The following is an 18,545-nucleotide window of genomic DNA, read 5'->3' as shown; positions in this document are numbered from 1 at the left end:
ACAAGTATATAGATAAATTGCAACGTATATTAAACTCCACGTTCAATCGTAGCATAAATGCGACGCATTTTGATTTACTATTTGGCGTAAAAATGCGCGACGAAACTACGCGAACCTATCTGAAACTATGCGAAGTAATAGAACAAGAATTTCGATCGAAATTTGAGGAAGAGCGTAACGAAATTAGAGCTAGAGCAAAAGAACAAATTCTGAAAGTGCAATCGGAGAATTGTAAAACATATAATCTCAGACATAAGAAGGCTACAGAATATCAGGTAGGAGACTTAGTAGCGATCAAGCGAACACAATTAGGTCCAGGCCGAAAATTACGAGCGAAATATTTAGGACTATCTTTAGGAATATTTAGAAATATCTAATTGAGAAGGTTAAGCCTAACAACACATACGATGTGATTAAAAGCGGATCTCACGAAGGACCTGTAAGTACTTCTACTTGCACTGAATATGTTAAACCTTGGAATACAATCAATTAAAAGTAACCAATATTATTTTTGTAAGACGTAATGTTAAGTTAAAGTAATCAATTTTGTTTGTAAGACGTTAATTATAAGTCGGCAATATTATTTTTGTAAAATGTAATGTTAAGTTAACAGCTGGCGTCGTGTGGGACGCACGATTGTGCAGAATGGCCGAATAGGAAGAGTATATGTTTTGTTTATAAATTCTTATTTAGTTCGCGCGTTTCCGACTATGACGACATGCGCTAGAGTATCAGCGCGCTTGCGCAAGAGCGAAAAGGTACAAGAAGGAGAGCGAGTTAGTTGTAAGATGGCGAGACACGTGTGTGGCACGACGAAGCATTGAAGTGCGAATTGCGATTCTCTCCTGAATTATCGTCCATCAATATTGGCTCACCGAACATTTCCATCATTGGATTCATCTTATTTCCTACAAAAATAATAAAGTAATATTTTAAAAGTACATTATATTCAGTAAAATGTATTTACTTATTAATATGATATTCAATCACTATTATTAAGAAAATAACAATTATGTAGGAAGGAAAATATTTTCATGATAATTTTCATGCTGGAATGGTCGCAGCATGTTTTTTATACTGTGACGCTCCTGAGATGCACGTTCACGCGCAATCCAGCGCTTCAGCCGTCAAGCGTTGAGCGGTTGTAAGGGAAAACAGACAGCACTTCAGAAATTGGCTCGAAATGTGCAATTAATTCCGAGCACACTGAAGTACACATATAATTTCTATAATTTTATAAAAATATATTTGGAGTAATATGTTTATTAATAATTATTTAAAAAATTATTTATTTAAAAAAAAATTATGAAAAAACGGAAAAAGCAGGATTGAACGTAGGATCCTCATATCATAACTGATAACATTCTGATCTCGCACCTAACGCCCCAGACCACATTGAGTTTTTGCGGATCACTTCTATGAACACGGTACATAAAATACACGGAAAATCGTAAACTATATCTCGTCAACTATCACGTTTTGAAATCATTTTTGTTATTATACGTTAATGAGAAAAGTATATGATTAATTCTTTCGCTTACAATATCGTGTGAGACTCATAGTAAAGAAATCGGGCCAAACATGAGTATCATAGGTGAGAGCGTGGTTCATCGGGCTAAATGTAAACAACATGTTCCAGACTGTTAATTATGGCACGCGCCATCGTAACTTAAATCGTAGGGCAAAAGCTTAATATAATTTAATTTAATTAAAATTATGTATTACCTAGAATGTCTCTTTCCCCTTATGATACACGCTAAGCGGCCGAGATCGCCGAGAAAGTATTTTCGGTCGCTAGAAACAAGCGACCACAGAGAGAAGGACAGAGACAGATTCGCTGTTTTGCTAGACGAGCCCAGCTCGGCGTGTTCGTGCGGAGACTCACCGATTACAATTGGAGCTTCTATCCGTTTTTGTTTTTCTCTGTTTCGCTCTATCGAAACAACAGAAATTGAAAGAATTTTAAATTACAAACACGGTTGCCAGTTCTCCGTTTTTTTTGACATACTTCAGTTTCTTGGACTAATATTCGATACCTCAGCAGATGTGAAAATCTCCAATTTTTGTCGCTGGAGTATTTAATGATATGTATCATTCCTATAAAAGATTTGATATCAAAAATTGGCGCCAAGTTAAATCTCATTTATACAATGCTAAATTAAATAAATAATGAATATTAATGTAATGATATGTATCATTTGTATAAAATATTTGATATCAACTGTGGCCAAGTTACATTCTACTATCAAAATAAAAAGTAAAATCCAAGTGATACTATCTTTATTATTATTTACTTAATCCAAATAGTACTATTTTAAATTTTTATGCAATGAAACTTATAATTTAAGTGTTTTCACAAAAAATTAAAGAGTTAACCGTATAAAACGAAAAATTTTAATTTAAATAGAAAAATTTTTCATGTAAAAACACTTGGTGCTGCTCTCGATATAATAACATATTAGTAAAATATGAAAGTAATCTTTAGAAAAATAAGAATGTAATACTTAGTATTTTTACATGAAAAATTTTTCTATTTAATTAATTTTTTTCGTTTTATACGGTGTTTAATTTTTTGTCATAACAAAAAAATTGAGCAAGGTAACGCAATTTGTGATAATGTTTTGTATAATATTTTGAAGGAGAATTAAATAACAACTACTTTAGTTGGAAGAGCAAATGTCTTTGAATGAATTGTAATATAATAATTTCATTTAAGAGGAATTTAAACCATTTGGATTGAAATAGGAAGATCCTTCAATAAGATATACGTATATTTAGGTTTCACGCTTAAAAATTAAAAATAGTACCATTTGGATTAAGTAAATAATAATAAAGATAGTATCACTTGGGTTTTTTTACTTTTTATTTTGATAGTAGAATTTAACTTAGCACATCAGTTGTTGATATCAATTCTTTTATACAAATAATATGTATCATTAGATTAATATTCATTATTTATTTAATTTGGCATAGTATAAAAAAATGGGATTTAACGCTAGTTCTTGATATCAAATCTTTTAAAGGATGATATGTCATTAAAGTTAATATTATTTATTTAATTTGGTATCCGAATTACATAGAATGTAATTTGCGCTAATTGTTGATATCAAATCTTTTTTACGAATAATATATAAAATTTTGAGGAATTTCACTTGGCGCCACTTTTGTTGATATCAAATCTTTTATACGAACGATACATATCATTAGAGATAAGTAAATAACAAGAAATAGTATCATTTATATTTTACTTTTTAATTTTGATAGAATTTAATTTGATTAGGTAAGATTGTAGCATCTAATTAATTTTAATTTTTCATTTGATACATTAATTTTTTCGAAGAGTAATAATTTTTGATAGAGAATTAAAGTTGCCATTACTTTGATTGGAATAGAAAGACTTTCAATAAGAATATCTTCAAAGAAAAATTAAAATTACTATTAATTGGGTTGGATACTTAGTATTATATACAAAGAGCCGGTTTCAACTCGATTAAGCCGAATCGGTGATTAACTTTCAACCATAAATGATCAATTTTATTAAACAGCAAACACAATTAATCAGTTTCACGACCAATTAATTGGTTAGTGAAATCAAAATGATTTTTCACGAAAAGCACGCACGCCTAGCGCTTTTTTTAAAATAGCAGTTTATATAAATAACAAGAAACAGTACCATTTATGTTTTATTTTTTAATTTGAACTTTTATTTAAAACTTAACTTGATTAGTTCAGATTGTAACATCTGAGTTTTAATTTTTCATTTAATACATTAATTTTTTTCAAAAAGTAATAATTTTGACAGAGAGAGAGAGAGAGAGAGAGAGAGAGAGAGAGAGAGAGAGAGAGAGAGAGAGAGAGAGAGAGAGAATTAAAGTTGCCATAAAAACTAATCCCGTTAAGTTGGTTTAATGGAGAAAACTATCTCCTACAAGCGCATGATTAATCAACATGCTGAGACGTGTTCGGATTTCCATGTGGGTGTTCTCCGAGTGTTATGTCATCCTTGTTTAACAAGGTAAATAATAAGAATGGAGTGATATCTGGGTAGCATTCGAGTGAAATCTAACATAACCCTGAAGGTAATTAATTAAGTCTCCAGATAAATATGAAGATCAATATGTCAGAACACGAATGTCGTTTATATAGTATACAGAAAGGCGAAAATGTAAATTAAAATCAAAATGGGTACACAAAATAAGACATATATAAGACTACAACTCAAATATATTAAATACCAAAAATTTTATAACAAAAAAATGTAATTGAAAAATAAATATTTGATATGGCGTCATCCGACTGCTTTTTATAATTTGAGATTAATATAGCATAAATAGAAAAATATTTAAATAAAAAACAATAAATTAAAAAGTTTAAAATAAATTTAATAAATATTAAATAGAAATGGAAGGAGCTACGAGCCGAACAGATTGTTTGTGTTAATTGTATATATTTATAAAATAGACAACATTTTTAGGTGTAACACTCATCATCCAGAATCAGAAAATCATTTTTGATCGATTTCATAAATCTATTTATTCAAGGAGATTTTTAAATTTTCATTCTCAACATCCTATCTGTCACAAAAAAGGAATCATTATAAGCATGGTAAATAGAGTTTTATTTCCATCCTTGTTTCCGCCAAAAAAATATCGAAGAAACTATTAGTATTTCGTTGAACAATCGCTATCCACTTTCTTTTATTTTTACGATACAAGTTAGACTCAAATATTATCATCATAAATTCAACAATAAAGATGAAAATCAATAGTCCACTAATGACAATGTCAATAATGGATTTTTTTACAAAATGCCATATTTAAATACCATCTCAGAAAATTTTATTCCAATCGCTAACAATATTAATAAAAAAACAGTCTTTATTATTCCAAATACAATAAGAAGATTCATCAAAAGAGGTAAAGACTTAAAGACTTATTTCACATCAGGAAGTAGTTTATAAAATTTCATGCTTGGATTGCAATGCATATGTTGAGCAAACTAAACGACCAGAGTCAATGAACATCTCTCAGACATTAATAAAAGAACAGGATCTCTGTCAGTAGTATCAAATCATCGCCATCGTATTAATCATAAGCATAAATTATGATAAGCATGACGTATATTTAATTGGAATGAAGTTAAAATATTAGATAGAGAACCTTCTTACAACAAATGTTTAATTTCTGAGATGACATATATAAAAAGACAGTCACAGGGTTTAAACAAACAAAGTGACACAGAGGCATTGTCGGATACATGTCTTCTATTCTCCAATTGCTATTTCCTTCTTAATGATCCTATCTCTGTTCCTAAAGTTTCTTTTCCACAATACATATTCTTCGCTTTAATTTTCGCATAACTTTAACGTTTATTTCGCAACACACACAAAATCCGAGAGTTGCTCTGAGTTCTCGGTTTCAAGATTGTGAATTTATTACACGCACACTTATTTTTGTATAGCAATCAGATATTTAAATTGAATTTTCATTAATTTACAATTATTTAATTTCATTTATTAATATATGGAATTAAAAGATTCGATTATTATTAGGATTTTAAGCACTGGTTACCTACTGTTTTATAAAATTACCATTGACAATTTGTCAAGACATCAGGACTCAATGACTACCGTCGACCAACCATTTCCTTATGTACTACTTCGAGCAATAATTTAATATTATGCGTAAGAATTGCGTTTAGAGATGATTACAGATATTAATGTGATTTAGGAATAATTTTAAATTTCAGGAAAAATTTTAAAATCATAACGATTATACTAACATTGATAATGAATCAATAGGAGTCAAAACATTTGATATTTATTATTTGTCTATTTCAGAAATATATACAATTAGCGCAAACAACCTCCTCAGCTCGTAGGCCCTTCCATTTCTATTTAGCATTTATTAAGAATATTTAATCTATCGATTTCTGAGAAATCTGTCTGTTTTATTTAAAGAGCTGATTTATTGAAGATAATAGTAGTAATGATATATTATTAATTTTAATTTTTCTAGATTTATTATTTCTTTTTAATTTTAGTTTTATAATTAATATTTATTAATGTGTTAATTATATGAATTCTTTATGATTAATATTATTTGAATCTTTTTAAGTTTTAACTGAAAAAATTTTTTGCCTTTGAAATGTTTTTATTTAATATCTAAGTTTTAATTTTTATTTTCTTTGCTTTATTTCATACTTTTAAAAGCATCGTGTGTATGTGTGAATTTTTATATTTGTATGCAGAAACATTTTTATGTAGCAAAGAGTTTATGTTTCATTTTTAGTCTTCAATTAAAAAAATTTTTAATTTTTTAAGTTATTATTTGTCTTTATTAGCTTTTATTTCTGAATTTTTTAAATTATATTTCTTTATTGTATTTTAAAATATTTCAAATTATATTTTTTTATTTTTAATGTTATTTTTTTACAATTTTTAATATTTAATATTAATAACATTTTAACGAATAAGTGGTGACTAAAACCTGTTGGAAGTCATTCAGAGTCGAGATTTTGACAACATACGTCAAGGTCAAGATCATCGGAGCTAATGACTCTAAAGTGAATAATTACCCAAGTGCACATTATTCAGATAAATCATAATTATATGCGTGACATTTTTAAGGATTTCATTCAAAAGATTCTCGCAAATTGCAATTAATGATACTCTAATACAGAACTGTTCAGAATCGATACTTTTGACTTAAAACTGAAACGTGTCGGTATTCGTGCTTATTAACGTATCTACTTCATTGTTGTTTTATTGTAACGCACGACGCTCTCAAGGACAGAACTCTAATATAAAAAAGTTAAAAGTTTTTGACCTGTGTTATTCATTATGTTTAAAAGCTATTACTAATATTATATATGTATATATAAAATTCATGTATTTTTATAGTTAAATATATTATGAATAATAATATCTTGTAATATTAGTAACAAAATTTAAAAAAAAAAAATGAATGACGCAAGTAAAAAACTTTAACGATTTCCGACTATTTTGTTCGGAATGTTGTGTCCCTGAGACCTAGTGTCGCACGCAATAATAAATTAGCAATGAAATAAGAAGTAGGAACGGTAAGAGGCATGAACATATTTCAATTTCAAGTCAAACTCGGTTCTGGACAGCTCTGAGTAATAAAAATTTATTTATGATTTTAATAAATACACACACAAAGAAAGAATAATAGAAAGGAATAATAAATCTAAAGTTAAGTCTGATTCATAATTTTAAAGATTAAATAGTTTTAATTCGAATATTTTAAAGATTATTGTTTTAAAATTTCGGAAAAAACGTTTTTTTCCAATTTTTTCACTGATTTTCTCAATAAAGATAGAAAATTTGTGTGTGTTTGTAAGATCTGCGACGCCATATTTATTTTTTCCGAAAAGAAAATAATTTTAGTTTTCTTTCTGCAATTTGAAAACAGCAGCTTTTTTTAAAGCTATGTTAAATATTTAATTATACAGACAGATATTATTTTCACGCATAAGCAAAAAAAACCATATTTGGTCAAGGCGGTTCTTTATACCAATCATATTTCTTTTGTGAATTTATATTTTTGTTTATGAATTTATATTTTTGTTTATGAATTTATAATTGCTAGTTTAAGATATTATTCTTCTTGTCGTTTATTAATTATCTTTTATCTCGTTGCTTCCGATGTAAACACGTATCTTTTGATTCTTTATATATTGTAACAACATTTGAAAAAAATCAAAAGGCATATGTATTGTGTTCATTAAGTGTATCAGGATTTCTAGTTCACGAAGACGGAAGGACCTTTCCTATAATAATCATGGATAATCAACGAGCATATGTTATTTAACGATTGAATCGGTCGATCGACGAACCGCGATTCCGCACTGTGTGTGTTTGTGAATTCCGTTCTTATTACTTCGTTTCCAATACGATTCTTTCTTTCTTTTTACGATAAATAAATTGTAGCAAATATTAAAATTGATGTAATTGTATTCAATTCAGATTTAACTTCGCATATTTATTTAAACATATGAAAGAAGTTACTGCATTCGTCCTGAATTATTAAAATACAATAAACGAACAAATTGCTCTTTCTTTAACTTTATCCTTCACGTACAGTATTAGAAATTCAATTAAAATTTCAATTGTTTTGCTGTTATAGTAGCTGTATAAACTTTGTCATGGTTTCCTTTTATCCAATGTAACGGTACGCAGCAGAAATATTTTTGCTCGACACGGCTAGTGAAGATTCATAAGATAAATCAGGTTGCGACATACATTCAAAATTCTGAAAATAAATCCGTTTGCTCACGAAATGAAACTATTCATATAGCATCGAAAGATTGCAATAATACAATATTACAGAAATCTTTCTTTGCAAGATTGCAATATTGCAGAAACGTTGCAAAGTGTTGCTGCAACGTTTGTAACACTGCAGCAACGGTAAAATATCGGTCTTAAAAATATTGCATTACAATATTGTAATTTTATATATATATTGGGTCATTTAAAAAGTATCCGCGGTTTTTTCATTCAAAAATTGAACAAAAAACCGCGGATACTTTTTAAATGACCTAATATAATGGGAATATATAATACAATCCCATACAGCAAAAGAAAAATTGTAGAAACATTGCAGAATAATTTCATTAAAACATTACAATATTGCATGGTGGTTGCGAAATGTTGCTGAATCATTATTGCTAAATTCCAACAATGTTAAGATGTCTGCTTTTTGTTATATTGCAACAAACCGTTCCAGCAATATTGCAATGTAATGTATTTGGATAAATTTTTTACGGAAATTCTAAAATAAAAATTATTTTCTGTACATGTATCAGTTTAATTTTTCTACAAATTTCATTTCTAGTAATATGTGCTTCCAAAAGCAATTTTTTATGATAAAACCATAAAATATTCCAATAAATATTCCAGTATTAATTCTGAAGGATACATTTATTTGCAAGGATAATTAAAGCAAACCCAGCAAACGAGAATGGATTCAAATGAATTGAAATGGATTCAGATTTTCAGAAATATTGATTCACGAATATTAAAATGAATGCTTTTCAATTCTGAATGCATTTTTATTCATTTATAGGAATTACATTAATTAATTTATGGAGCATATCTCTAGGTCTTTTAATCTAAAAATAATATTAGCTTTTTCTGTGCACACAAACATAATTGCGAATACTATTCAATTCAAAATTTTGAATAAGAAATACAGTTTTTCAATCCAATTGCATCCAATTGAATCTAATTGAATCCAATTGAATCCAAAAAAAATCGCTATTTAAAATACGCATTCGGATAGAAAAAAATTTCAATCCATTTTAATCCATTCTCGTTTACTTATGTATGTATTCCGAACAAACTACAAATATTATCCACATTAACATACAGTTACACATTAATAATACAGTTACTTGATAAATTAATTATGGATTAAGTTAATCGCAGTGATTCTTTTTAATTTAAAACCACTCCGAATCAATTAAAATCGATTAGAAAATGACGGTATGAAATTTGTCAATAAAGTTTAGGCACTGGTTTATTCTTGCGTTTACATTAGGCATAAATACATCATCGATCACATAATTAATATTTCGATAAATCGTTTTCAGCAGCTTAATTGCTTATCGTCTTATCCGATGATGGATTTGATATCCAAACTCGATATTATACAACCTTTTAATTTCATATTAAAATAAATAAAATAAATATAAAACTTAGCTAATGAAATGGCCGTTAAATAATAAATCAATAAATTTTTTATTTAAATATAAAATGAATTATACCAATTATTATATCATAAAAATTACTGTTAAACTAAAAAATTGTACTACATAAATATTGTAAAAACTTATATTTTTATATTATTATTATTGTAACAATTAAAGAATTATAGTTTTGGATTAATGTTTATGGAATATTACAAGCATATTATTGACATTTTGCAGACATATTAATATACATTTCTGTAATATCTCTGCAATGTTACATTGCAACCTGCAATTTTGTAACATTCAATCTTCTATGCTGTATGAGTTATCATGCATTACCATACATTGTAATATATACATATATGGGTTTGGAAAATTTTTTAAGATTTCTTCTCTGTTGCAGTTTATGACTCTGATTTAATCTTTACAAATTTTCCTTTTCAAAATTTTCCGAACATATAAGTTTTTCTATTTAATGTGATGTATTTGAATTGTTGAAGGCAAAAATGATGTAAGTTAATTAATTTTACAAAGAGGTGACCTCACAAACAGATAGATACAGTTTAGCAACTTTATTGTTTTGCGATGCCAGCGTAAATGATAAAAAATTAACTTATACTTCTTTTGCTGTTAACATCTTATTACTTATGTGTGGGATTAAGAATAGATATGAATTTTTATTACATTATATATTTATTACATTATATAAATCAATTACATATAAAGTACGAATTTTTATGATAACAGAATAAGAAGTGTAAATTATTATATGATATAAAATAAATTGCATGTTTTGTCATAAATGTAATTAATATTAAATACATATAAAGGTAACATAATTGTGTTTTTAATAGATTTGAACGTTTTTATGTAATATTTTATTTTTTATGAATAAAAAATTTAAAAATGTAAAAACTACATAACAAAAATAATATAAAACAAAATAATTTTTACAAAAATACTTAACGTTCATTTTAAAAAATAAAATTGTTTCAAAATATTATTTTTATGACCGACTGCTGCTATCTGAAGGTTGGTGAAAAACGCAGGGAGTATGCGTTTCATCGAGGCGGATCAATTGTAAGCGCATATCTCCATAATTACAATATATATTCTTATCAATTTTTAGCTATAGATTTCTTATTGACCAAGCTTGGTTACAGTATATAATTATCAATAATTATATTGTTAATAAATAAAAATATTTTCGTTCATATGAGTTTTGTATTGGTTAGAAATAAGTTCTCGTTGTATGTACGTTCTTTGATTGGATATCGGCTGAATCTAGGAACTAAATCAATTAACCAATGAGATGTATTGTCAGTAGGGAACTTCAGTAATTCTCAGTTATGGTTAGCACATAAGCAGAGAGATACCTGAGAGAGGACTTGATGGCTACGCACTACCGTCCTCTGAAGAAATGGATGTTAACTATACAACGATCTTTTTGAGGTGCTCCTGGATGGAAATAGATAGTTAAAATCGCTAAAATAACTAAAATCTATTAAATTAATAATGATTTCAACGATTTCAATGATTTATTTCCATCAGGAGCACTGCAAAAAATGTGGATACTGTTGTTAATATGTACTTTATACTGTAATTAATATGCACTTTTTCAGAAGGCGGGAGTGCGCGGTAATATTTTGCAATTATAGATTTTGAGCTGTTATGTCCTCTCAGGTTTTTCTCTGATCATAAGTTGATTTCAAAATAAAAAAAAAAAAAAAAAAATTAAAATTAAAATAAAGGAATTTTTAAAAATTTAAAGAAAAACTTAAAAAAAGTTTAAAAATCTGTTTTCTTTTCTAAAATATACTCCCGACTGCTGCCAGAAGTTAATTACAATATACTATTAATTACAATATATTATTAATTACAATATACTATTATATTTAAAACATAAAATGTTTTGCATGAGACATAGAAATTCACATACATACTCATACACACGTGTTGCTTTTAAAAGTATGAAATAAAACAAGCAAAAATAAAAATTAAATATTAAATAAAAAAAAATTTTAAAGAGTTTTTTAAATTGAAAGCTTAAAAAAATTACTTTTCTATTTATACTATTATATATTATTTTAAAATTATAACAAAGCAGTCGGGAGACGTCATATAAAATTTTCTGTATTCAATATATTTGACTATTGTAGTTTTACACTTGGCTATATTAAATACAGAAAATTTTATAACAAAAAATGTTTGAAAAATAATACATTTGATATGGCGTTTCTCGACTGCTTTTTTATAATTTTAAATTAATATAATTTTAAATTAGCATAAATAGAAAAATATTTTTTGTAAGTTATCAATTTAAAAAACTTTTTTGCCTTTAAAATGTTTTTATTTAATATTTAATTTTTAATTTTTGTTCTTTCTTGTTTTATTTCATACTTTAAAAGCAACATGCGTGTATGTGTTTATATATGAATTTCTATGTCTTATGCAAAAACATTTTATGTTTTAAAGAGTTTGATTTTTTTAATCTTCATTTAAAAAAATTTTTCACTTTTTAAGTTACTTGTCTTTATTAATTTTTGTTTCTGAGTTTTTAAAATTATATTTCTTTATTTTATTTTTAATTATATATATTTTTAATTAAAAAATTTTTTAAATTTTTTAAAATTTCTTTTCAATTTTAATTTTTAAATTTATTTTTGTTTGATTTTAATTTCAAAAACATTTTTTAAGATTTTCGTCTGTATTGTAATTGACTTCTGGCAGCAGAGTAATCAAGAGCACTGGCAGTCGAGAGTATATAAAAAAAAACAGATTTTTAAGCTTTTTTTACATTTCTTCTTTAAATTTTCTTAAATTCCTTTTTTTATAATTTTAATTTTTTTTTTATTTGAGCTTTCAATTTAAAAACTTTTTTGCTTTTAAAATGTTTTTATTTAAAATTTTTAAAATTATATTTTTAATTCTAATTTAAAAAAATGTTTTTTTTGTTTAATTTTAATTAAAAAAAGTTTTTTTAATTTGTTTTCTTAATATTTCCATCTATATTGTAATTATTTAAAGAACATAGTATGAAAATTGGTCGGTAATATTCAAAAATTTTTGTCATTATATTTGCTGCAATAAATGTACAATCTTTATATCCTTGAATATGGACCCAGTGAGAAATGACAATCGATATCGAATCGAAGTTGATTTGATGATTTCGAATTGACATCGATTTGATTCTATTATCATTTCTTACTGGGGATATATTTATTATAGCACATCACATTTATTACAATGGAACTTTATCCCGTTTTTATATATTTATATTCCTTTTATCTCCGTTTTGATTCGCCCAGTCTTTGGGACAATGCTCGCTTTACCCTTTCTCTGGATTACTTTTGCCACTCTTTTCGTTTACCAATTTCTCTCAAAAAATCTGTAATTGAAATGATTTAATAATTGCACTTAACATAGTTATTTAATAAAAAATATAACCATCATTAAATTATGTACTAACCTATTTTTCACAGCATTTTTTGCAACATAATATAAGCAGAATACATCTGATATTTCATGATATTTCCTTGTTGTGACGTGATGATTGCCCACTAAACGTACAATACAATTCAGCAAAACTTCTTTTTTAAAAGCTCCTAATAATTTTCGAGCAACGTGAGTAAGTCTATGTGAGCTTTCTATTACATAATCATAAATTCTATTTCTGCAATAAATTCTATCTCATAGATGTATCATCTGAAAAAATATGCGTATGCGCACGCGCGCGCACATATAGTTCTGTCTGTAGATGTTCTTTGTCAGAGATGGTGAAAGCTCTATGTATAAATGAATTGATTGCAGACTGTTTTTGTGTTGAGTGGTGGTGCGACTTGGCATGTAGATATTTATCTGTGTGTGTTGGTTTTCTGTACACTTGATGGCCTAAGGTACCATCAGCTTTCTTAGAAACAAGAACAGGAAGAGGAGTTTTCCTCTGTATCTATAATGAAGCGGATATTTAGATGTTGATTGTTGAGGAAAATGAGGAATTTACGGAGGAATTTACGAAGGAATTTTCGGCTTTCCATATCACGATGTGTTGTCTACATAACGGAACCAAACTTCTGGTTTTTCTGAAGGTCTCTTTCTCAAAATGCTCCATGAAGATAGGCGAAACAGAAGAAATAGGAGAGCCCATTGCCGCTCCTGAAGTTTGTTCATAAAATTGATTGTTATAGGAGAAGTAAGTAGTTGTTAAACAGTGCTCTATTAGCGGGATGAGGTCGGAGGGAACTTCACGTGACACTTTATTATGTTTAATGTGTCTTTTATTGGCTTGTGTAAAAAGGGATTCTACGTCGAAACTTACAAGCAGGTCTGTGGGTCATAGTCAGATTTTTTGGATCTTTTGTATGAAGTCTGTTGAGCTGGTTATGTGTGATTCAGATTTTTCAGTGAGGGATTGTAATGTTTATGCTAAGAAGCGGGATATGTCGGGGAGTGTATGACGCTGATAATCAGTCTGAGGGGGATATTTGGTTTGTGTATTTTTGGTAGTATAGTTGGTAGGAGAAGATTTGTAGGTTTTAATGTTGATTTGGTTTTATTGGGAATATTGCTTTTCTCCACTAGGTGTTCTGTACGATTGTATTAGTTGGATCTTTGTCAAGTTTGTTTTTGTATGCTTTGTCCGACAGAAAGTTTTTCATCTCTTTCTTATAGTTTGATGTGTTTCATGACTACTGTCGTGTTACCTTTGTCGGTTGAAAGCACGATGATGTCTGTGTCCCTGTTCAAGTCTTGGAGGGCCAACCGTTCTTGTCTAGTGATGTTTGGTGGAGGAGATTTGGCTTTGGAAAGGATATTATGTTATGTTTGGTATGTTTGTTCTCATTATCTTTTGCAATATCTTCTTTATCGATGAGATATGAATCACGTATAATATTGCTCTCATCGTTTTCATTATTTGTGTTACCTTTTTTTATCATTCAAAGTTTCTTTACTTTTAGATACCTGAGAATCCTTTACTGCATTGATAGATAAAGCATTTGAATTGTTTTGATAAAGCTTTTGATTTTTCGATTAATTTATAGTATCTTGATGCAACTTCTTTTTTAATTCCGCTTCGGTAAATCTATTAATATTGTCGAAATTATTAGAATCTTCCTTGATATGAGCTTTTGTATTAATATTGTAGAAGCATTAATCATCTAGAAATTAATATCATAAATAGTGCTTGGTAATGCATTTATATTTACAAGCATATTTATATTTACATTTTCTTTATGGTTTTCATTATCATGGGATGCATTCGAAGACTCAGTATCACTTGAATCAGTATAAATTTCATCAATTTTTTTTTGATGCTATAATCTGCAAAATAATTATATTATAATACTATTAATTCTTAAAGACTATCATGAATTTCATCCTATTGAAAACATTATTCCAAAGTTGTCTACATCGACACTAAGGCAAAATAAATGCTGGATTTATTCGAGAAAAGAAGATAAGAAGTATAAGATAAAATGCACAATATTAACTGTATTTGCAGTAATCATCGAAATGTTGTAATCACTGCAAAGAATAATTTTTCTACTTTCTATCTAATATTTAGTAATAAAATATTTAATTGTACTTGTTAACTTTTTTGTTTCTAAAATAAAAAATATATATACTGAGATGACATTTCCCTTAATAACATTATATATGATCTACAATAAAAAGTCGTAGCGGTTGTAGAATCTTAAGTCATAGAAAATTGATCAGTTATAGTCGATTATTCTTCTCATATTTGATTATGATTGGCGATATCATTTTTTTATGACTATTATAGACCTCGTATTAATGTGGTTGTTTGTAATGATAGCTTTTAACGTTAATAAAGTTTTTGTATAAATTGTCACACTATATAGAAAATCACAGTGCTTGATTCAGATGCCACATATTATTTACACTTAACGTGTATCAAGCTTGATTATGGCGGCGTATTAATTTATTAACTACTTACTACTACTTTTTATCATTACAAAACGGCATATAATATGTAATATGAAATGTAAAAATGCAATATAACTCACTGTCTGTTTACAGTGCGTCTTATATACATATTATGGTATATAATTATGCAGTATAGGGGCACTTTCCGATGACCTTGACATATGTAGTCAAGTTATAACCCCCAAGTGACTTTTAAAAGATTTTAATCCACGGTCGTCTTTCGTTAAAAAGTTGTTAAACAAAAAAAATTTTTTAAATAACGTATTATTTCTGCTATACATATAATATAATATATTACATTAAATACTATTCTACATTTTGACTTTCAACGTGGATTTGCACATTTCAACTTTCATGTTGTGCAACAACACAATTATGAAAGTCGTACGCCCCTCAAGCAGAGGTGAGAGGAGGTGAGAGTGTCGCTTTGCATGAAAGTTGTGCGCTCCTTATACAATAATTAGCAACTTTGATTGTATAATAACTTTTTGATGAAGGACGACTGCGGGCTAAAATCTTTTGAAGGTCACTCCGGGACATGACCTTAACCACATATGTCAAGGTCAAGGTCATCGAAAAGTGCTCCCCTATACTGCACAATTATCCATATTATTATAGTATTATACTTGAAAGTAACATTAATAATTCTACATTTAACTATTTATATTGTGTGTTCCGATATTCACTACAATACTGCAAATCTATAATATATGTTGCGTATAATATATGGGTGCATTCCGAGTTACGCATGAAGCGCGTAGAAAGTCATTCCGATTTAACTAATGCACAATAGAAGTGCTTTGGTAGTGAGAATTCCCTAGGTTGTACCATCCATATTGTATTCTTAACACTCCTCTTAGCGCATTGACTGTTTCTATTTCGATTTGAGGCAGTTGATGTGTCTGATGCATTCATGCGGTCTATGCGCATGATTTGTAATTCGGAACGAGTAACGGACCAGTAACGGACAACATAACAGTGAACGGACGAATATTTGCGATTTGCAATGGAACAGTGATTACAGCAATTACATGAATTCCCGATCGCGTTAGAGAATAAAAATGAAATATTAACTTTATTTTTAAATGAAGAGGATATTGACGAAAGCAAGCCAAGGTAAAATTAATGCTAATTATTTTATCTTGATTTATTTAATGTATATGTTAGACTTTATATTAATTTTGTGTCGTATTTTTTATAGACTCTACGTTTTTGCTAAATCTTATTGCAAAGGAACAAAATAAAAACAGTAATAACGAGCCAGTAAAAAAACCTATTACAATATAAAAAACCTATTGATTTAATACATGATGAAAATGCTGTTGATCCAAACAATGCTGGTAAGATGCACACTTAATTTTTGTATAAATATTCATACGTTTAAATTCTTTAATTTTATATAAAAGTTTAAGAATATACAAAAACTAATATTTATTGATCTCCAAAATTTGTGTTTGCTTAATTTTCAGATCAATCAAAAACATTTGTATGGCCGGACAAATAGTATTATTATTGTCGAATTATATAGAGAAAGAGAGGAAGAATTTTCAAATGGTTTTAAGCACAGCAACAAAATTTGGGCTGAAATTGCAGCTCAAATAAAGGAAATTAACTCAGCTTATAACGTAAGCACTTCAATGTGTATCCAAAATATCCGACTTGAAGCGGATATACAAAAATATTATTGATTTGAATAAGAAAAGTGGCAATCATAAAAATATGGGCATTTTTTCGGTATGTTTTATCATACACATACACACACGTATACATGAACACACATATATATGTATATAAATGTTGCGATATTCAGTTATGCAACAAGAGAGAGAATCCTGTTAGCGCACATATTGAGAGCATAAATTCACTTACATTAGTCAGTGCTTAATAATTTTTCACTATATCAATGAAAATATTTTATTTTAAATTCAATTAGCGATGTGTACTATCGGAGAACCCTCTCCGATAGTGATTATAGATTAATAGATAATAAGATATATTTATATATTACAATATTTAATTATGTATTAGGTCATGGATTCATTATTTGGCGACAAAGCGTCCATCAAACCTCCTGCAATTGCTACAAATGAAGGTCTATCAGACCCAAATGAGGAAGGATCATTATTATCAACTATTTCATCCCTTCAATCGAAAGGTAAGTTTTTGTATTTATATATTAATGGATTACAACAATTCTAAATAATATATAGTTGTGATCTTATGTAATTTTATAAAATCCCTAACGAAATTAAAAAGCGTAAGTCGAATGTAAAGCGAGAATAACAAAAACGTTAACAAAGCTTCTAGGAAGTAAAAATTGGAACAACGAAATAGAAAAAAACTTAAACGCCTCTTACATTTTGTTCTAATTTTTGTTACCTAGTTTTGTTTATGCTTTGTTACTTTCCTTTTACATTCCACTTATGCTTCGATTTTTATTTTCGCTAGATATGCTGTCATTATGGCTATGAAATGATTTAAAAACGAGTTTGTTTTATAGGTATACTACATTTAAACGCTCAACTTATATTGAAGTTATAACATCTGATGTTATAACTTTGACATAAATCGGGCCGTGAATGTAGTTATAGTATACATTTGTAACTTAAGTACAAAATGTGCAAGATGAAAGGAATTTAATTCGGTTCTTATGTATCAACATAATAATTGTTTTCGTATTATTCATTACAGAGCCTCCAAAAAAGAGAAGACGCATTGAAAACATTATGGAAGAGTTCTTAGCCAATATTATGACAAAAAAAGAAGAAAGAAAAAAAGATATTAAAAAACGGGAAGCAAATAAAGAAAAGAGGCGCGAAGAAAACAAGAAAGAAAACAAGGAACAAATGAAAATGCAGAAGTCATTAATATCATAAGGAACAAAT

At 27.9% G+C, this 18,545-nt stretch overlaps 1 protein-coding gene across 1 annotated transcript; it reads left to right on the top strand.

Annotated features, from left to right (window-relative positions):
• Positions 1-646: 646 nt before the first annotated feature.
• Positions 647-18,545, top strand: LOC105150385 (uncharacterized). Its single transcript, XM_011063411.2, has 6 exons — positions 647-924; positions 16,550-16,776; positions 16,862-17,000; positions 17,130-17,285; positions 17,689-17,815; positions 18,352-18,545. The coding sequence occupies exons 3-6, from the start codon at positions 16,968-16,970 to the stop codon at positions 18,534-18,536; spliced, it is 501 nt and encodes a 166-aa protein (XP_011061713.1). The 5' UTR covers positions 647-924; positions 16,550-16,776; positions 16,862-16,967; the 3' UTR covers positions 18,537-18,545.

This window comes from Acromyrmex echinatior, chromosome 6, assembly GCF_024713525.1.
Source record: "Acromyrmex echinatior isolate Ae372 chromosome 6, ASM2471352v2, whole genome shotgun sequence".
In the NCBI taxonomy this organism is placed as follows: Eukaryota; Metazoa; Arthropoda; class Insecta; order Hymenoptera; family Formicidae; genus Acromyrmex; species Acromyrmex echinatior.
The sequence above is the reverse complement of the archived record's forward strand: the minus strand, read 5'-3'. Positions and strand labels throughout refer to the sequence as shown.

Excerpts from the sequence above, each read along its gene's own strand:
- LOC105150385 (XM_011063411.2), top strand. The coding sequence starts at position 16,968 with ATGATGAAAATGCTGTTGATCCAAACAATGCTG. Across the intron at positions 17,001-17,129 it reads TGTTGATCCAAACAATGCTG|ATCAATCAAAAACATTTGTA; the intron begins GTAAGATGCACA and ends CTTAATTTTCAG. Across the intron at positions 17,816-18,351 it reads TTCATCCCTTCAATCGAAAG|AGCCTCCAAAAAAGAGAAGA; the intron begins GTAAGTTTTTGT and ends TATTCATTACAG.